We start from the raw sequence: 18,727 nt of genomic DNA, 5'->3' as shown, positions 1-18,727 counted from the left end.
AAGTATATAACTCTAATAGGGGTTGGTGTTAATTTTTTGTAAAAGAAAATTATTGCCTTTTAAAATTAAGTCTGATTAAAAGAATGCCAAAATCTCTGATCATTCGCAAAATAACTAGCACCACTCAAATCTACTTAGATTCTCCATAACTGCTTCACCATGAGCATTCATGGATTGGCCTCAGGATTTTTTTTTTTTTTTTTTTTTTTTGGTTTTCAGCTCTTAATTAAGTCATTTATTAGCTCATAAAATTTTCTTCCTTCCCCTCTGCAAAGGAAAACATCCTAGTTTATTCAAGAGGGAGTGGTTTCATGACCAAACTGAAAATCTCACTATCTCCCACCTCCATCCAGAAAGGGCCCTCAAGCTGGCATGCTGCACCCTTATTTCAGATTATTAATATTCACTACTTGAGAAATAAATTTTTATGTTTATAAGCTACCCCATCTCTGTTCTAGGAGCCAAAAAGGACTTTAGCTAAGTATATACTACAACTGGACTTTGGGGGTCATGGAATATGACTATATTCAACTTTATTAGATACTTCCAATTTAGCAAAGTGATTTTTACCAACGTACACTCCCAACAGCAATGTATAAGAAATCTAGTTGTTCCATATCCTTGCCACTACTCAATATGGTGAGTCTTTTCCCTTTTTTGTAGCCAACTTCTAGATGTGATATGGCATCATAATGTGGTTTTTAAATTGCACCTGCAATTAGGGATTAATATAATCTCTAATGATTAATAAAGTTGAGCATCTTTTCATAATTTCATAAGCCTTTTGAATATTGACTTTTTGAAAGCATATTCATATATTTTACCCTTCTTACTACTGTGTTATTGTTTTCTTTCATGGAAATATACTTTCATATTTTTTATAAAGATATGTCAACATATTTTCTTTTTTTAATATATTATAGTTGATTTACAATGTTCTGTCAATTTCTGCTGTACAACAAACTGACCCAACTATACATATATATATATGTATATATATATATATACATATATATATGTATATGTATGCATATATATCCCAGTATATGTATATATATGCATATATATCTTTTTTTCCTCACATTATCCTCCATCATGTTCCATCACAAGTGGCTTGGTATAGTTCCTTGTGCTACACAGCAGGACCTCATTGCTTATCCACTCTAAATGCAATAGTTTACATCTACTAACCCCAAACTCTAGTCCATCCCACTCCTTCCCCTTCCCCCTTGGCAACCAGGATTCTGTTATCCAAGTCCATGAGTTTGTTTCTTTTCTGTAGATAGGTTCATTTGTGCCATATATTAGATTCCAGATATAGTGATATCATTTGGTACTTTCTTTCTAACTTACTTCACTTAGTATGAGTCTCTAGTTCCAACCATGTTGCTGCAAATGGCATTGTTTTTATTTTTTATGGCTGAGTACTATTCCATTCTTTATATATACTACATCATCGATTTTGGACAACAGTCCTTTAATTGGAAATATATGTTGCAAATGTTTTCCACTCTGCACCTTGCCATTTCATTCACTAAATGATATCTTCTGAGGAAGGAAATTTCTTAAAATTAGCATAGTTCAATTTATCAATCCTTTTTATGGTAAGCACTCCATTACAGTTACACTGGATCTGTGCTGTTCCCCAGTCATGCTAGATATCTCCCTACTGCTTCATTTGCTACTTGCGTATATGTATTCACATGGCTCTCTCCCTTCAGTTTTTTCTATTCAACCATGCCTTTGTCAGGGAGTTCACCTGTGGTGCAGCAGGATAAGGATCCAGTGTTGCCTCTGCAGCAGCTTGAGTTACTGCTATTGTGTGGGTACAATCCCTGGCCCAGGAACTTCTGCATGCTGCAGGCATGGCCAAAAAAAAAAAAAAAAAAAAAAAATGTGCCCTTGGCAGAGCACTGGTCTGGGCCAGATCTTGCAGAGTACTTTTGGATCATTTATATAAAATTAGGACCATTACCTACCTTGCCCTAGCCCCAGTATTCCCTACTCCTATAATCAGTATTCCCTACTTCTCTGCTTTATTTTATTCTTATCATACATAGCTACCTAATATATTATTTGCTGTTTTTCTCTCTCTCCTACCCATACACTACAATGTAAGCTCCATGAGGGCATAATATGTACCTACTGTGATCAATCCTCTGTGCCTCAAACAGTGTCTGGTAAATAATAAGTAAGTATTCAAAAAATTTTTGATGAAGTGCTCAGAAACCTGGACAGCTACATGCAAATCAATGAAATTAGAACACACCCTCACACCATGCACAAAAATAAACTCAAAATGGCTTAAAGACTTAAATATAAGACAAGACACCATCAAACTCCTACAAGAGAACATAGGAAAAACATCCTCTTACATCAACCTTACAAATGATTTCTCAGATCAGTCTCCCAAGGCAACAGAAATAAAAGCAAAAATAAACCAGTGGGACCTAATCAAACTGAAAAGCTTTTGCACAGCAAAAGAAACCAAAAAGAAAACAAAAAGACAACTTACAAAATGGGAGAAAATAGTTTCAAATGATGCAACTGACAAGGGCTTAATCTCTAAAATATACAAGCAACTTATACAACTCAACAGCAAAAAAAAGCCAACAACTCAATGGAAAAATGGGAAAAAGCCCTAAACAGACATTTCTCCAAAGAAGATATACAGATAGCCAACAAGCACATGAAAAAATGTTCAACATCCCTGATTATTAGAGAAATGCAAATCAAAACTACCATGAGATACCACCTCACACCAGTCAGAATGGCCATCATTAGTAAGTCCACAAATAACAAGTGCTGGAGAAGCTGTGGAGAAAAGGGAACCTTCCTGCACTTCTGGTGGGAATGTAAGCTGGTACAACCATTACAGAGTACAGTGTGGAGGTACCTTAGAAAACTATCCACAGAACTACCACATGACCCAGCACTCCCACTCTTAGGCATATATCCAAACAAAACTTTCCTTAAAAAAGACACATGCACCCACATGTTCACTGCAGCGTTATTCACAATAGCCAAGACATAGAAACAACACAAATGTCCATCGACAGACGATAGGATTAGGAAAATGTGGTATATATACACAATGGAATACTACTCAACCATAAAAAAAATGACATAATGCCATTCGCAGCAACATGGATGGAACTAGAGACTCTCATACTGAGCGAAGTAAGTCAGAAAGAGAAAGACAAATACCAAATGATATCACTTACATCTGGATTCTAACATAGGGCACATATGAAACTTTCCACAGAAAAGAAAATCATGGACTGGGAGAATAGACTTGTGGTTGCCTGGGGGGAAGGGGAGGGAATGGGAGGGATTAGGAGCTTTGGGTTAAGGGACGCAAACTATTGCTTTTGGAATGGACTAACAATAAGATCCTGCTATGTAGCACTGAGAACTATGTCTAGATACTTATAAAGCAGCACAACAATGGGAGAAAATATTATGTATACATGTATACATAATATGTATGTGTAACTGGGTCCCCATGCTGTACAGTGGGGAAAAAAAAGTGAGCTGGGGGAAATAACAATAAAAAATAAATTAAAAAAAAAAGACAGTGCAAATTGAAAAACAAGAAAATTTCTTTTGATTCTTTCTTGCACTCAAAATTTTAATAGACACAAACAGCCTATTGTATGTTGAGCACTATTCTACATCTGTTAGTGTGACAGTCATTCTCGAGTAACGTTTGAGCATTTGTGTTTAAGAAAGAATCAGAGAGTAGGAGAGGTCAATGACCAAGTGATCTATAAGAAAAATCACAAGTAAAAATTATGGAAAAATAGTTTACCATAGTAATGTTATGTTGCACTTCATATATAAAATCATTATTAGTTAACTTCCCTGTTTATTTTGGCTGTTTATTTGCTAGTAACGATAAATTTGTCTTGAACCATTTCCTCTCTTGCCAGGTTCCTGTTGTTTATGACAGCATGTATTTATAAAACAGTTGGATAAGGTTTAGGAACAGTGGGTGACTATAAAATAGTACAAAGCTGATTAACTCTATTAAAGTTCTGCACCTTGAGCTTGGCCTCACTGGTAACCTAGCCAATTGAGCTAACTAAGTATAAGCAAAAACTTTTTAAGGACAAAGCTTACTATGTTGCAGCAGACAAGGCAAGCTGTCAATAGCACCTTAGCAGATTCTGATGGCTCTCTAGAGAGAGGTAATTCTGTCTGCATTCTCCATAGTTGTAAAAACACCAGAGAGTTGGTATCTGAGCCTGCTTCCTGAAGAAAGGCAAAAAAAAAAAAAAAAAAAAAAAAAGGAGTTTAAAGATGGAAACACAGGAGGCAGTGTGTCACCAATAGCTGTCTGTTTGGGGATACTTTTGTGTTTTATAGCATAGACAATTTTTACATCAGAATTCTTAGTATCATTCATCATTACAAATGTTTTCTTAATAACTTTAAGGGATAAAAACAGGATTGGAATTTCCTATACCCAAAACACAAATGAGAATGAAAAGTAAGGCTAAATCAAGAACATGTCTTCTTGTAACAGGGATCAGCCTTTATGTCAAGCTTGACCATTTCAAAGACCTCTAATAAAATAGCCAAAATAAAGACTGAGTATATGCAATAGAATTGAGATATCAATACCAAATCTAAACTTTCTTAGTTTCCAGTCTTTTGACACTATCAGCTACAGTAAAGAATTCTTTGGTAAAATCATTAGAGTGTTGAGATTGGGTGCATTCAGGGTGATATGGCCGTAGACAAATCATTAGAATGATTGCTCACTGTTTCCCAAATTACCTAAGAATGTAATGTGGAACTATGTAATAACTAGCTTCTTAAAGAAGTTCTTTTCTTCATGTCCTGCATGTTCTTTGGCTGAAGAAGTAATGGATTAAAGAAGTTAAGAGTGGACAAGACTTAGTAATGGCTGTCATTCCGATCGCTTTCTTTAATGGGGTTCCATAAAACCATAACAAAGAACATTATGTGCGGTAATTAGGCCTACAGTCTCTATAAAAACCTTGGCTAGAATGTACTTGTTACAGTCATTACATTTCTTATTCACGTTACTTAAAATTAAGCAATGCTGTGAACTGTGTTAGGACATAATGATTTATTTGCACCAACCTTCAATTTGAAGATAATATTTCACCACTACTCGTCCCACCATTCCCAAATACACTTTTATTTTATTTGTTTTCTTTCTCTTCTTCCTTTAGATTATCTCCTATAAGTTTACTGAGTACAATTTACCATATGCATTCATTCAACTCATGTATTTAATACCCCTAAAGTGAATTGGACTCTACACTCAGGGACAGTAAAAAATTATCAGTAAAAACAAAAATAGTTCTTGATCTCAAAGATTACATTTGGAGTGGGGGTAGGGAACACAAATAATCACATTAAAGTGTGCAGCTGATAGTTCTTATAAAATGAGAAAGATATGGCAATATGAGAGCTTATAATAAGGAAATCTGACATAATCAGCAAGGGCTTCCCCTAGAAAGTCACTTTGTTGAAGTAAGAAGGATGACTAGGAGTTCCCATCGTGGCGCAGTGGTTAACGAATCCGACTGGAACCATGAGGTTGCGGGTTCGGTCCCTGCCCTTGCTCAGTGGGTTAACGAGCCGGCGTTGCCGTGAGCTGTGGTGTAGGTTGCAGACGCGGCTCAGATCCCGCGTTGCTGTGGCTCTGGCGTAGGCCGGTGGCTACAGCTCCGATTAGATCCCCTAGCCTGGGAACTTCCATGTGCCGCGGGAGCGGCCCAAGAAATGGCAAAGAGACACAAAAAAAAAAAAAAAAAAAAAAAGAAAGAAAGAAAAAGGATGACTAGAAGTTATAAGTTATCCAAGTACAAAAAGTGGGAAAGGCAGTGCTTATGTCCTACATAGGCTTCCTAATGACAAATACTACAGTTGCAAAAATGTAGATAATCAATCTTCCTAAGGCTAATGCAAATATGCCCATATCTAACTGGTCAGGGTCAAATATTTTCAGAACTGGATGCAGGAAAAATCACTTGTCATTAGATTCTTTGATTTCTACGTCATTTTTGGCAGAAGAAAGAGAGAACCAAGCTCTGAGTCTATTGTAGTTAAATTGAGAGCCTCTTTCATCACCCAGGACACAGATCTAGGACTTTTGTACATGCTAGCTACAGAGCTTGGTGCACATGAGTTTTCTCTTTATTTTTTATTCTCTATATTATGTTTGGTATCTAGTTCTAAATAAAACATGATGAGCTATTTTGGTTTGATGTGATTATATTGTAGTTTGCGTTTTATTTCTGTAATTCGTGGGAATTCATTGTAGGAAAGCATTTTAAAATGAAATGTAGGGGAAAGCAATTGTTAAAGTTTAGTATAAAAACAGATTTCTTCCTAGAATGCAAATGATAGTACTATTGCGAAAAATTATCAATCTGAACCATTTCAAATTGCTTTAGAAGTTACTGGCTTTCATTTTACATTGGTATGACATATAAAAGATCATTTTTACTCTACCATTGTCAATCACTACCTTAAATATGGATAACATTATATAACTGAAGACCACCATACATGTATAGTCTATCTTCAGAAATATAGCTAAATTCTTGAAAAATACATTGAATAGTATTTGTTTGAAGACTAAATACTAGATAAGTACAAGTGAAGAAAAAGTCTGGTTTGGTAGGTAGTAAGAAGGAAAAAGACCTCAAACTACAAAGGAACAAAATTTCCTAGCATTCCTGCATACATATATGTATGTGTGTGTATATGTGTATATATGTGTGTGTGTATGTGCACAGACACATTGTACAGAGAGATAAGAAAAGAGAAGCTTATAATGCCACAGATATTAATTGTAATTTGGGCTAAGTTAATTCATTATCTCCTTCCAATTAGTAAATGATTAACTTCTCGCTGTATTGACCATTGACCACTAATTCAAATGGATAATGTCAGAAAATAAAACTTATAGGACATTAAGGCTTTCAATAGCTATTAAGACAAGATATGTATTGGGAAAGAAGGAAGAAAGAGAAAAGAGATAAAGAGCGAGAAAAATCAACAAAGGTAGGAAGAAATCTTAATAAATAACAAATAAATAATGCTCAAAAATAATATTTAATTCATTCATTGACAAATTCCTAGAGTTCCCATTGGGGTGCAGCAGAAGCAAATCTGACTAGTATCCACGAGGATGTGGATTCGATCCCTGGCCTCGCTCAGTGGGTTGGGGATCTGGCCTTGCTGTGAGCTGTGGTGTAGGTTGCAGACATGGCTCAGATCCTGTGTTGCTGTGGCTGTGCCATAGGCCAGCAGCTGTATTCCATATGCCATGAGTGCAGCCCTAAAAAGGAAAAAAAAAAAAAAACCAAACCTACTTTACTAAGCACTGAGACACTAGGCGATCCTGACAAAACAACACAACGGTTTGCAGCAACATGGATGGACCTAAAAATTATCATACTAAGTGAAGTAGGTCAGACAGAGAAAGACAAATATATATGAGATCACTAATATTTAGAATCTAATCTAAATGATACAATAGAACTTACAAAATAGAAACAACTCAAAGATTTCAAAACCATATTTATGTTTGTCCAAGGGGAAATGCTGGGGGGGGAATAAACCAGGGGGTTGAGATTGATATATACACACTACTATATATAAAACAGATGCATAATAAGGACCTACTGTATAGCACAGGTAAATTTACTCAATACTCTGTAATAACCTATATGGGAAAAGAATCTGAAAAGGAGTGGATATATGTGCATACAAAACTGATTTACTTAGCTGTATACCTGAAATTAAAACAACTTTGTAAGTCAATATACTCCAATAAGAAAATTTTTTTTAAAAAGAACATAATGGTACTAAATAATTTTCAGAACTATATAATAACTGATACATTTTTTCTTTAGAGCTCAAACTGAACCAAGAGCACACAAAAACTTTGCTGGTTCTGATTCTTCCCTTTTTCAAAAAACTATCAACACACCCTTTCTAACACATGTCAATACTATCATTGGCCTTGTATAGTGATATAACAGAATTTCATAAACATATCCTACACCACCACCACTTTGTGGGATTTTACAATTCAATAGAAATAGGCTAATAATAATATTTACATGTTATTTCACAATTCAAAAAGTGATTCACACAGTATCTCCAATGTGCTGCCACAGTTATGCACATAGACATATGATGATAAAGTGGCAAAAGTCTATGAATAGCAACAGAATAAAAACTTAAGTAAGACACATGAAAACAAGGCATACATTCAATGCAATTCAAAACTGAAAAAAAAAATGGGATAAAGCTTTACAATCTATACAGAAAAAGATGAGATTTCAAGATGTATTTAACTAACAGAAAGGGTCCACTTAACAGGTTAAGATGAAGGAAGTACAGGAAGACATTCCAAAGACAAAGTGCTATTTTGGAAAAGGCACAGAATTTTATAATATAAATTTTTACTAAGGTTTACAACTATGTCGCCTGTCTTACTCTATACTGCATTCAAAATTGTTGTTGGGATCAATACCAGATTCTATAAATGAAAGCAATATAATTCATCCAGTATTTCTATCTCACTTCTTTTATTTCACGTTTTTAAATCTTTCAAGTATAGTTAAAAGAAGTTGACAAGCAAAGCCATCCAAACATTCCTCTAACTAATCTTGTTTCCCAACATGTGATGTAAGACCCATGAATCACAGTAACTAACTCAAATAAGTGATCCAGCATCATTCTGATTATGAAAACAGGCCATCTGTTCATTGTCCTCGAAAGCTAAATACTGCTCTGGCTTAACTTTTTTTTACAACAGTGATTATTCACTTTGGCAAGCCTTGCATTTATTGTTTGTTTCATCACTATAAAGATTCTATTTTGGCATCTGAATGCTGTATATTTTCTTCTCTGGCATAGCATGAGCATTCATTCCTCTTCGTAATATGGGAAATTTATTCAGTGCCAATTAGGAGAATAAACTGCAAGATGGTAATGGCTCTGTTACATCAGAAATCATACATGAACTAGTTTCTTCCTGCTATTAACCAGTTTCAAAGAATTTGCTTCAGTAAATTTTCTCTCTCAAATTTCAAATAATAATTAAATTATATGAGATTGTCGATATTCAATTGACTTAAAAAGTGGCATATTCATAGAGTCTACCTAATGTAATGGGCCAGAGATTCTTCATACTATTACTCTCTAATTAATAGTTAGCCAGATATCTGCACCCTCATTTCATTGCAGTACTATTTACAGTAGTCAAAAAATGGAAACAACCTAAATGTCCATGGATGGATGAATGAATAAAGCAAAGAGCAAATGTTGTATGATCACACTTATATGTGGAATCCAAAAAAGCTGAACTCACAGAGAGTAGACTAGTGGTTGCCAGGGGTTAGAGGCTGGGGAAATGGCCACATTTGGTCAAATGAAACAAACTTCCATCTATAAGTGAAATACAGTCCCGGGATCTAATATACAGTATGGCAACTATGGTTAATAATACTGCATTATACATTTAAAAGCTGCTAAAAGAGTACATCTTAAATGTTCTCATCATAACAGTAACTGACACTTGGTAATTATTTGAGCTGAAGTGTTAACTAACATTATTGTGGTAATCATTTTGCATGGATATGTATATATGAAAGCATCATAGAGTAGACCTTAAAATTATACAATGTATATTATATGTCTTATATCTCAATAGAGCCATCCCCTAGTTCACACACTGTGGTGAGTGAAGGTCAGTTGTAAAGATCTAGGCTGGCATCTGGCACACACGCAGTCACTGAGATCAGGGCTGGCTGCCACTATGGATTCCAGGCCCTGGGTGGGGTATGGGCTGGGAGGGATTCAAAAGGCTGGCATCAGTGAACACAAAAACTTGTGGCACAAAAACCAAATCTGAAAAAGAAAACAATCCGTAAAGGGCCTTCAGCGGCTATGCTGCTTGTAGGTTTCTTCAAGGGCTAAACCTGCCGGGGTTCCCTCTGCAAAGCAGATCACTGGGAATCTGGGTAACTCCCACTGCATGGCTGGGAATGGTAGCCCCTGTACTTCTTCGTTGGTCCTACTGTCACTATATCACATTCTAATTCTCAGTTCTGCCAGTCTCTGCTGGGATGAAACTGAAGCAGATCTTTCATGTCATAGCTGACTGCTCACCGTACTCTTCCTTTCAGGGTGAGGGGAACTCTTTCTGGTTGGGAGGGGGATGGGATGATGTAGGCAAAATGAAGCTGTTCTTCCTTCCCTTCTTGTACTATTATTCTCAAGGATTTTTGTTCCACAGTGTTACTGAAAATTTCTAAGTGAATTCCTGAGCTCTGCCAGAGCTGTTTTTATAGCTGGAGAGCTAACTTTGTGAGTGGTTGTTGATCTTTTTGGAGAGTTTCCTACCTCACTGTCTTGGTGACCTTACTCTAATATTCCTAGTCTAATGAAAATAAAATGACATAGGCTTTAGATTTTATTTTTTATTTAAATAAATTTTGCTTTAAGTTAGTTACTTTAATATAGAATTTTATGATCTTTTAAACTTCCTGGAAATACCTTCAAATTCTTCATCTAGGAAAAATTAGATTTTTTTTTTTTTTTTAATGCTGTACCTGCAGCATACGGAAGTTCCCAGGCTAGGGGATGAAATGGAGCTGCAGCTGCGGTCTACACCACAGCCACAGCAACACAGAATCTGAGCTGTATTTGCGACCCAGGCAGCAGCTTGTAGAAATGCCAGATCCTTAACCCACTGAGTGAGCCCAGGAATTGAACCCATATCCTCACCAAACACTATATCAGGTTCTTAACCCACTGAGCCACAACTGGAACTCTGAAAATTGGAAGCTTTAAAGATATTCTCTTGCAAATACATAAATTATAAAAATTGACAGAAGGTATATTTATTTATATATAAATAAATTCCATGCCTAAGAGAACCAGTTGTGAGCCTACAGTATTTAAAAAAGGCGTAAGTGAGAACTTTTGTACAAAGACTACTACAGTCAGGAGCTTGATTATCTGTGGATTTAAGTTTCATTTAACTAGGTAGTTGTAAATAAAAATATTAAATAGAACTTTATCCTCTTTGAAAGCAACTATTTTAGCAAACATAATCCATACAGTTAGATTGAAAACTGTCCCCTTTTTGACAGGGTTACTTAACTTGTACCTCAGGAAAATGCAGAAGACATCAGGTATCTATGCTTCAACAAGGCTAACAGGCTTGACAAAGTCTTTTTTAATACCCTTGTGAAAGAGAGAGAGAGAAAAAGCGAATGAATGCTAATACAACTGGACGGATTTGAAATGAATTGAAAAGCCATTTCTTGAGGATACTGATTAATGAAATGATGTCACAGTCTATGGGCTCTTCCTTCAGCCCTGTCTTGTTCAACGATTTTATCAATGACTTGAAGGAAGACAGAAAATATATGTGTATTACATTTGCAGAGGATACAAAGCTTGGAAGGATAAGGAATATGTTGGGTGACAGCATGCCAGTATCGTAAGCCAAAAAGACCTTGACAGGCTAGAGAAATGGGCCAAACCTGACAAGATGAAATTTAATAAGGATACATGTAAGGTCAATACAACAACAATAAGAAAAAGAAAAGGAAAGAGCCTTGCTCTTCAAGCACAGGCTGGGGAAGCTGTGGCTTAAGGGCAGTGGGTAAAATAAGGACTGATAAATTTTTTTTTCCACTGTACAGCATGGGGACCAAGTTATACATACATGTACACATAACTTTTCCTCCCATTGTTGTGTTGTGATGTTAAGTATCTAGACATGAGATCCTGCTGTGTAGCATTGAGAACTATGTCTAGGACTGAGAAATATAGTTGATTTCATGGTAAGCTCTCCATTAGTCAACAATGTGATTTCTGATTAAGGGTTTGCTCTTCAGAGTCAAAAGGATGGAAGGATAAAGTCCTGGGTCTGACTAGTATTATGGATTAAGTTTGGCAAATTACTTCATCTCTCTAAAGCTTAGTTCCCTTATACATAAAATGAGACTGATAATAAGCAAAATCTTCACTGTGAAGTCTATTATGTTACTTCTTTTATATAAATCCTGACCCTTAACTCTTTAATCTTTGATGATTACCGAGATTTTCCTTCAATAGACCATAGTTTCTTTTTCCTATCTTTCAACAGGAAGCAAAGTGGAAAGGAAGATCTGAGGAGCAAGAGAACGGATGAAAAAAAATAAATAAATAAATAAGAGAGGGGAGAGATTAACCAGTATTAATTGAGCAACTACTTTGGTCCAGGCACTTTGTAAGGTATTCCAGGTACATGAACTCATGTAATTCACACAACTAAATAAGAGATGTCATCACTTTCATTTAGACATGAGAAAACTGAAGCTTTGATGTATTAGTTTTCTTAAAGTCAAAACATAAATTAGGTGAAAAATGTGTAAAATTAGTTGTGTCAAGGGAACCCTCCTGCACTGTTGGTGGGAATGTAAGCTGGTACAACCAATATGTAAAACAGTATGGAGGTACCTTAGAACACTATCCATAGAAATACCATATGACCCCGCAATCCCACTCTTAGGCATATATCCAAACAAAACTTTCCTTGAAAAAGACGCATGCACCCCTCATGTTCATTGCAGCATTATTCACAATAGCCAAGACATAGAAACAACACAAATGTCCATCGACAGACGATAGGATTAGGAAAATGTGGTATATATACACGATGGAATACTACTCGGCCATAAAAAAGAATGACATAATGCCATTTGCAGCAACATGGATGGAACTAGAGACTCTCATATGGAGTGAAATAAGTCGGAAAGAGAAAGACAAATACCATATGATATCACTTATAACTGGAGTCTAATATATAGCACAAATGAACGTTTCCACAAAAAAGAAAATCACAGACTTGAAGAATAGACTTGTGGCTGCCCGAGGGGAGAAGGAGGGAGCGGGAGGGATCAGGAGCTTGGGGTTAATGGATGCAAATTATTGCTCTTGGAATGGATTTACAATGAGATCCTGCTGTGTAGCATTGAGAACTGTCTATATACTTATATCGCAACACAACAATGGGAGAAAAAGTATGTATACATATACATGTAACTTGGTCCCCATGCTATTCAGAGGAAATAAATAAATAAATACATAAATAAATAATACTTAAACCACTAAAAAAAATTAATTGTGTCAAAATTAGGACAATGGGATTTCCTGCTGAGGCACAGTGGGTTAAAAATCCCACTACAGCCTCTCAGGTCACTGCAGAGGTGTGGGTTTTATCCCTGACCCAAGAACTCCCATATGCCATGGGTGTGGCCATAAAAAAGAAAAAAAATTAGCACAATTGGACTTTGTACTCAGGTCTACACTCCATGACCCTGACTCTCCACCACCCTCATTCACTTCAAAATGGACTTCTCTGTGATCACCTAATAACAAGTATCATCAATATTCTTTCATTCTCTCTGCATGGTTTGAAATTCAACTTAAAATATTTTTCTATTACCACATTTATATTAGTGCTATCTAGTTTGGTTCAGTCTGTGAGAATTTATTTCAACACATTAAATTATGTCTATGACTCAACTTGCCTATATAAAGCAATTCAGTAGGCACAATGACATTCCAGATAGTCACCCCATTTCTTTAATAGTAACCCTTCCCATAAGAAAAGCAATAAAAGGGTTCTTCTCTGAGCTTTTTTAAAGCTTATTTTGCTTTCTTTGTGTTTTAAGTCATTTCTTTTATTTTCCACCTATTATATATGAGCACGCCAGCTGCAGCAGAACTACTTCTTATATAAACAGAAAAGAAAAAATATTTTGCTAATAGAAAAATGCAATGCTATGCACTTGTAGTTTACCAACTATACTAAAAGAGTTTGCAAAGAGGCCAGTAAGGAAAGATAGAGCTATAGGAAGAACATTATTTGCCATCCACTGTCAAAGCCCTGTGCTACCCACATGTGGCCATCCTTCAAAACCAAGTCAAACATCACATTTCCTGTCAAGTCCTGCATGACCACATCCCTGCCGCAAGTGAGGATTGATCACTCTTTCCTTTGCTCCACCCATGACTTTTCATACCTCTTAGATAACACACATTACACTGTATTGCAAATATCTACTGATGCAACAGGATGTTAAATGTAAGTTTTAATCAGGCCACCAACACAAGAGATGTTATATCCCAAAGGTGTTAGGCCATTCATGGAATTTTAAAAATAACTCACTAGAAGCAATGCCAGAATCCTTCACTCACAATTCACATCAAAAATATTTTTAAAATATTGAAAATATTTTTAATAAGGGAAGGACCTTCTGAGTGAGTTTTCTTTGTTTTTGCACCTGTGGTATGCGAAAGTTCCTGGGCCAGGGATTGAAACCCAGCCACAGCTCAATACCGGATCCTTTAACGCACTGTGCGGGACTGGTAATCAAACCTGCACCTCTGCAGCCGCCTCCGCAGTTGGATTGTAACCCACTGTGCCACAGCAGGAACACAGAATAGGTTTCTTCCTTAGACTATGCTTGGAGTTGCATCTTCTATGGGGGTGGGGATGCTCTCAAGCCTCATGAGGGAGCATCTGTGAGTCTGCACTTGAAGCTTAGCAGTTAAGCCCTCATGGTGGGAGGAGCACAGTGGACTGAATCTGACTCCCACCAAGATCAGGCAATAGAAAATGGGCCGAAAAGCTGCAATTATCTTAGCTATCTTAGCACACTGGAGTGTCGTTGCTACATGTAGGGACCAGTGTGCAATCCCAGTGTTTACTGGGGCAAGGCATTTTCCAATCTATCCTATTCTGGCTTCTAAGTCTACTCCATAAAAAATGCCCTTTTAAAAGTTGCCAATGACTAGCTTCCTTACTGAAAAATCAATGCACTCTTCTAAATCCTTAGGGTGATTCAACATTTCTAAATGATTTAGTGTTTGCTTTATATTCAAACTTTCACCTTCTTTGATTTCTGTGCTCATTCAATGAGGTATTGTGCAAAGACCAGGAGCTTTGAAGTCAAACAAACCTAAATATGATTTAAGACAATCAAGTGTTTATAGAATGCATTCTGTTCCACGAACTAAACTAAGTTCTGGGGATCACTGGTAAAGGTAGACATGAAACAACATGCCCCCACAGTGCTTAACATTTAACCCAGCTGGGAGTTCCCATTGTGGCTCAGTGGTAATGAAGCTGACTAGCATCTATGAGGATGCAGGTTCAATTCCTGACCCGGCTCAGTGGGTTAAGGATCTGGCGTTGCTGAGGCTGTGGTGTAGGCCCGCAGATGCAGCTCTGATTCGACCCCTAGCTGGCAAACTTCCACATGCTGCAGGTACAGCCCTAAAAAAAAAAAAAAAAGAAAATTAACCCAGCTATTCCACTTCCCAGCCATACCAACATGAGAAAACATTAAATTGTTGGAGCACAACCTTCCTCACCTATAAAAGGAAAACAATACTACATATTTCATGAGGAATATTATGATGATTAAATGAGGCAAATTATGTAAATTGCCAGTTAATCTCTATTGGACATGAGACAGTAATTCAATAAACATTCAAGCCTTTCACCATGCCCCCCCCACCAGCTTGCCCATTCCCTGCATATTTGTCTCTCCCCCACTGCTTTTGCTCCATTCCTTCCTTAATTATCTTAGTCCCACTCTAGCAAGCAGGCATAAAATGCCTGCATTCCCTGAAGATTTCTCACCTCTGTATTTCCTCTTCTTTACTTTCTCCCTAAGGGACCTTATTCACTTTTCTTGGCATCAACCTCCACATTCAAGCTATGTCTTTTAAGTGAGATTGCTCTTTAGTTTGCATCCCATATTTTCATGATACCTCTATCCCTGTGTGTCTAAAAAGAAACTCACCCTACTCACCTGAAATCTACTCCAATGCTTAGACCACTGATATGAATTATATTTATTTCAACAAGCATTTATTAAGCACCCATGGTATACAAGAGATTTGTCTTGGGCTAGAGACTCTCATGTCACAATCTGGACTCAAAACACTCAAATAAATGTTTGAGATAAGTCTAGTATTTTTCATAGCTGAACTCTATTTGATTTCAAAACTTAGGAACCAACAAGACTTGATCAGCAAGGGACAGTAGTATCTACAAAGCATTGTAACTTATACTTTGTAGGCAATCAATAAATGTTTACTTAGCTAAACTCTGTTTAAATACATAAGCAAAAAACATAATAAAGTATAAGTCATGCTGGGAATGATACATAATCCAAAAGCATAGATAAGCATAAAGTAATGCCTAAAAAGGTATACTGAGATTAATTTTGGAAGCCTTGAATACAGACAAATTGATATTTATCTATTAATGTTATCCAATAAATAAGGTTTGTCTTATTAAACTAATTAATTAATGTAATGGAACACCACTAAAAGTTTTGGTCTTAGTGAAAAGCACTATCACAACAATACATTTTTTGTTTATACCATGAATTTGAGAAACTATATGCAGGGAAATAATGGTAGTGTTATTGCAATGACAACATATAGCCAAACAGATTTGCATGAAAATGTTTGCAGCACGCTTTTTGCTGCAGGCTTTTTCATTATAACCAAAAAATGGAAACACCCAAGTATCCGTCCACTAGTCAATGAATAAACAAATTTTAGGGCAACCATGTGGTGGAATACTATTCAACAATAAAAAAGGAAGGAACTGCATTAATATATGTGACATGAATGAATCTCAAAAGCATTCTGCTGGAGTTCCCTTGTGGGGTGGTGGGTTAAGGATTAGCATTGTCACTGCAGCAGCTCAAGTCACTGCTGTGGCCCAGGTTCAATCCCTGGACTGAAAACTTCCACGGGCCACAAGTAGGGCCAAAAAAAAGCATTCTAAGTGGAAGTAGCCTCTTTAAAAAGTTTACATACGGAAATGATTCAATTTATGTGACTCTACAGAGTAGGCAAAATCATAAGGATAGAAAACATACCAGCAGTTGCACGAGCTAGAGTTTAATGGAATGAGGGAGGAACTGACTGCGCACATTGATTTACACATTTTGAAATGATGCATATGTCCTGTATCTTGATCATAGTGATGATTACACAATTGTATACAATTGCCAAAATTTATTGAAATGTACACTTAAAAGGAGCAAATTTTACAAGATGTAATAATACCTGAATAAATCTAACTTTTAAAATGCTTTTGTTAGCCCTTGCATATCATAAAAAATATTCAAATTAAATATGGTGGTAGTGTGACTGGAAATTAAGAGACCAACTATAAATATATCCAAAAAAATAGTGATAGATATAGCAACTAATTACATATAAAATCAAAGGAGTAACTTTCTTCTGAAAGCATGGTGGGGTTACTAAAAAAGAAAAAAAAAATCAGGAAAAGGAAGTGATTTGGGAGATGGATTTTTTCGTTCAGAATTAGTAAGATATAACTGACATAAAGTTTAAGGTATATAGGATGAAGATTCGAACACATATCTATCATAAAATGATTGCCACACACAGTTAGTTAACACCTCCACTGCCTCATATTTTTTGTTACTGTGAGAACATTTAAGATCTATTCTTAAGGAGAATTCTTAAGGAACTCATGAGGAGTTCCCGTCATGGCTCAGTGGTTAGCGAATCAGACTAGGAACCATGAGGTTGCGGGTACGATCCCTGGCCTTGCTCAGTGGGTTAAGGATCCAGCACTGCTATGAGCTGTGGTGTAGGTCTCAGATGCAGCTCAGATCCCGTGTTGCTATGGCTGTGGCTGTGGCCGGTGGCTACAGCTCCGATTGGACCCTTAGCCTGGGAACCTCCATATGCCGTGGGTGCGGCCCTAGAAAAGACAAAAAAAAAAAAAAAAAAAAAAAAGATGGTCTATTCTCTTAGAAACTTTCAAGTATATAATATGGTGTCGTTAACTATAGCCACTACACTATTCATTAGATTCCCAAAACTTATTCCTCCTGTAACTGAAAGTTTGTACCAGTTGACTAATATCTCATTTCCCTCGCCCCCAGCCCCTAGTAACCACCATTTTACTCTGTGTCTGAGTCTTGCTTTTTTAGATACCACATGTAAATGAGATTATGCAGCATTTTTCTTTCTCTGTCTGAGTTATTTGACTTAGCATAATGCCCTCAAGATTCATTTATGTTGTCACGAATAGCAGAACTTCCTTCTTTTTGTGGCTGAATAATATTCCATCATATATGCCTACCACATTTCCTTTTATCCATTCATTCATCAATGGAAGAACTAAGATTGTTTCCATGCCTTGGTTATTGCAAATAATGCTGTAATGAACAGGGAGTACAGATTTTTCTTCAGGACAGTGATTTTTATTTATATTGGATAAATATGCAGAAGTGGAATTGCTAGATAACATGGTAGTTCTACTTTTTTTTTTTTTTTTTTTTTTTTGAGGGACAATGCACCTATGGCATATGGAAGTTCCCAGCTAGGGGTTGAATCAGAGCTGCAGCTGCTGACCTATGCCACAGCCACAGCAACGCAGGATCTGAGCCACAATTGCAATCTATGCTGCAGCTTGCCACAATGCCAGATCCTTAATGCATTGAGCCCAGGGATAGAACCTGTATCCTCATGGATACTAGTTGGCTTCTTAACCCACTGAGCCACAGTGGGAACTCCTGGTAGTTCTATTTTTAATTTTTTGAAGGACAATGCACCTATGGCATATGGAATACTTTCCATAGTGGATGTACCAATTTATAGTCCCATTAAC

General features: G+C 36.5%; 1 protein-coding gene across 3 annotated transcripts in view; it reads right to left on the bottom strand.

Moving 5' to 3' along the window:
• LOC146403390 (uncharacterized) overlaps positions 1 to 18,727 on the bottom strand; it is a 311,545-nt gene that overhangs the window by 72,320 nt on the left and 220,498 nt on the right. Inside the window, exon 5 of one of the 3 annotated variants that reach the window (XM_084956676.1) lies at positions 4,123 to 4,254. The exons of the other annotated variants lie outside the window; for them this stretch is intronic. Coding sequence (XP_084812802.1) covers positions 4,149 to 4,254 — 106 coding nt within the window. The 3' untranslated portion in view covers positions 4,123 to 4,148. The remainder of the gene's footprint in view (positions 1 to 4,122; positions 4,255 to 18,727) is intronic. 3 annotated transcript variants of the gene reach the window in all.

The sequence above is a fragment of the Sus scrofa genome, chromosome 5, assembly GCF_054392235.1.
Source record: "Sus scrofa isolate SSC_HxYL_T2T_F1_AM1 chromosome 5, Sscrofa_HxYL_maternal_Yorkshire_Landrace_v2.0, whole genome shotgun sequence".
In the NCBI taxonomy this organism is placed as follows: domain Eukaryota; kingdom Metazoa; phylum Chordata; class Mammalia; order Artiodactyla; family Suidae; genus Sus; species Sus scrofa.
Note: the sequence above shows the minus strand (reverse complement) of the source record. Positions and strands in the feature narration are given on the sequence as shown.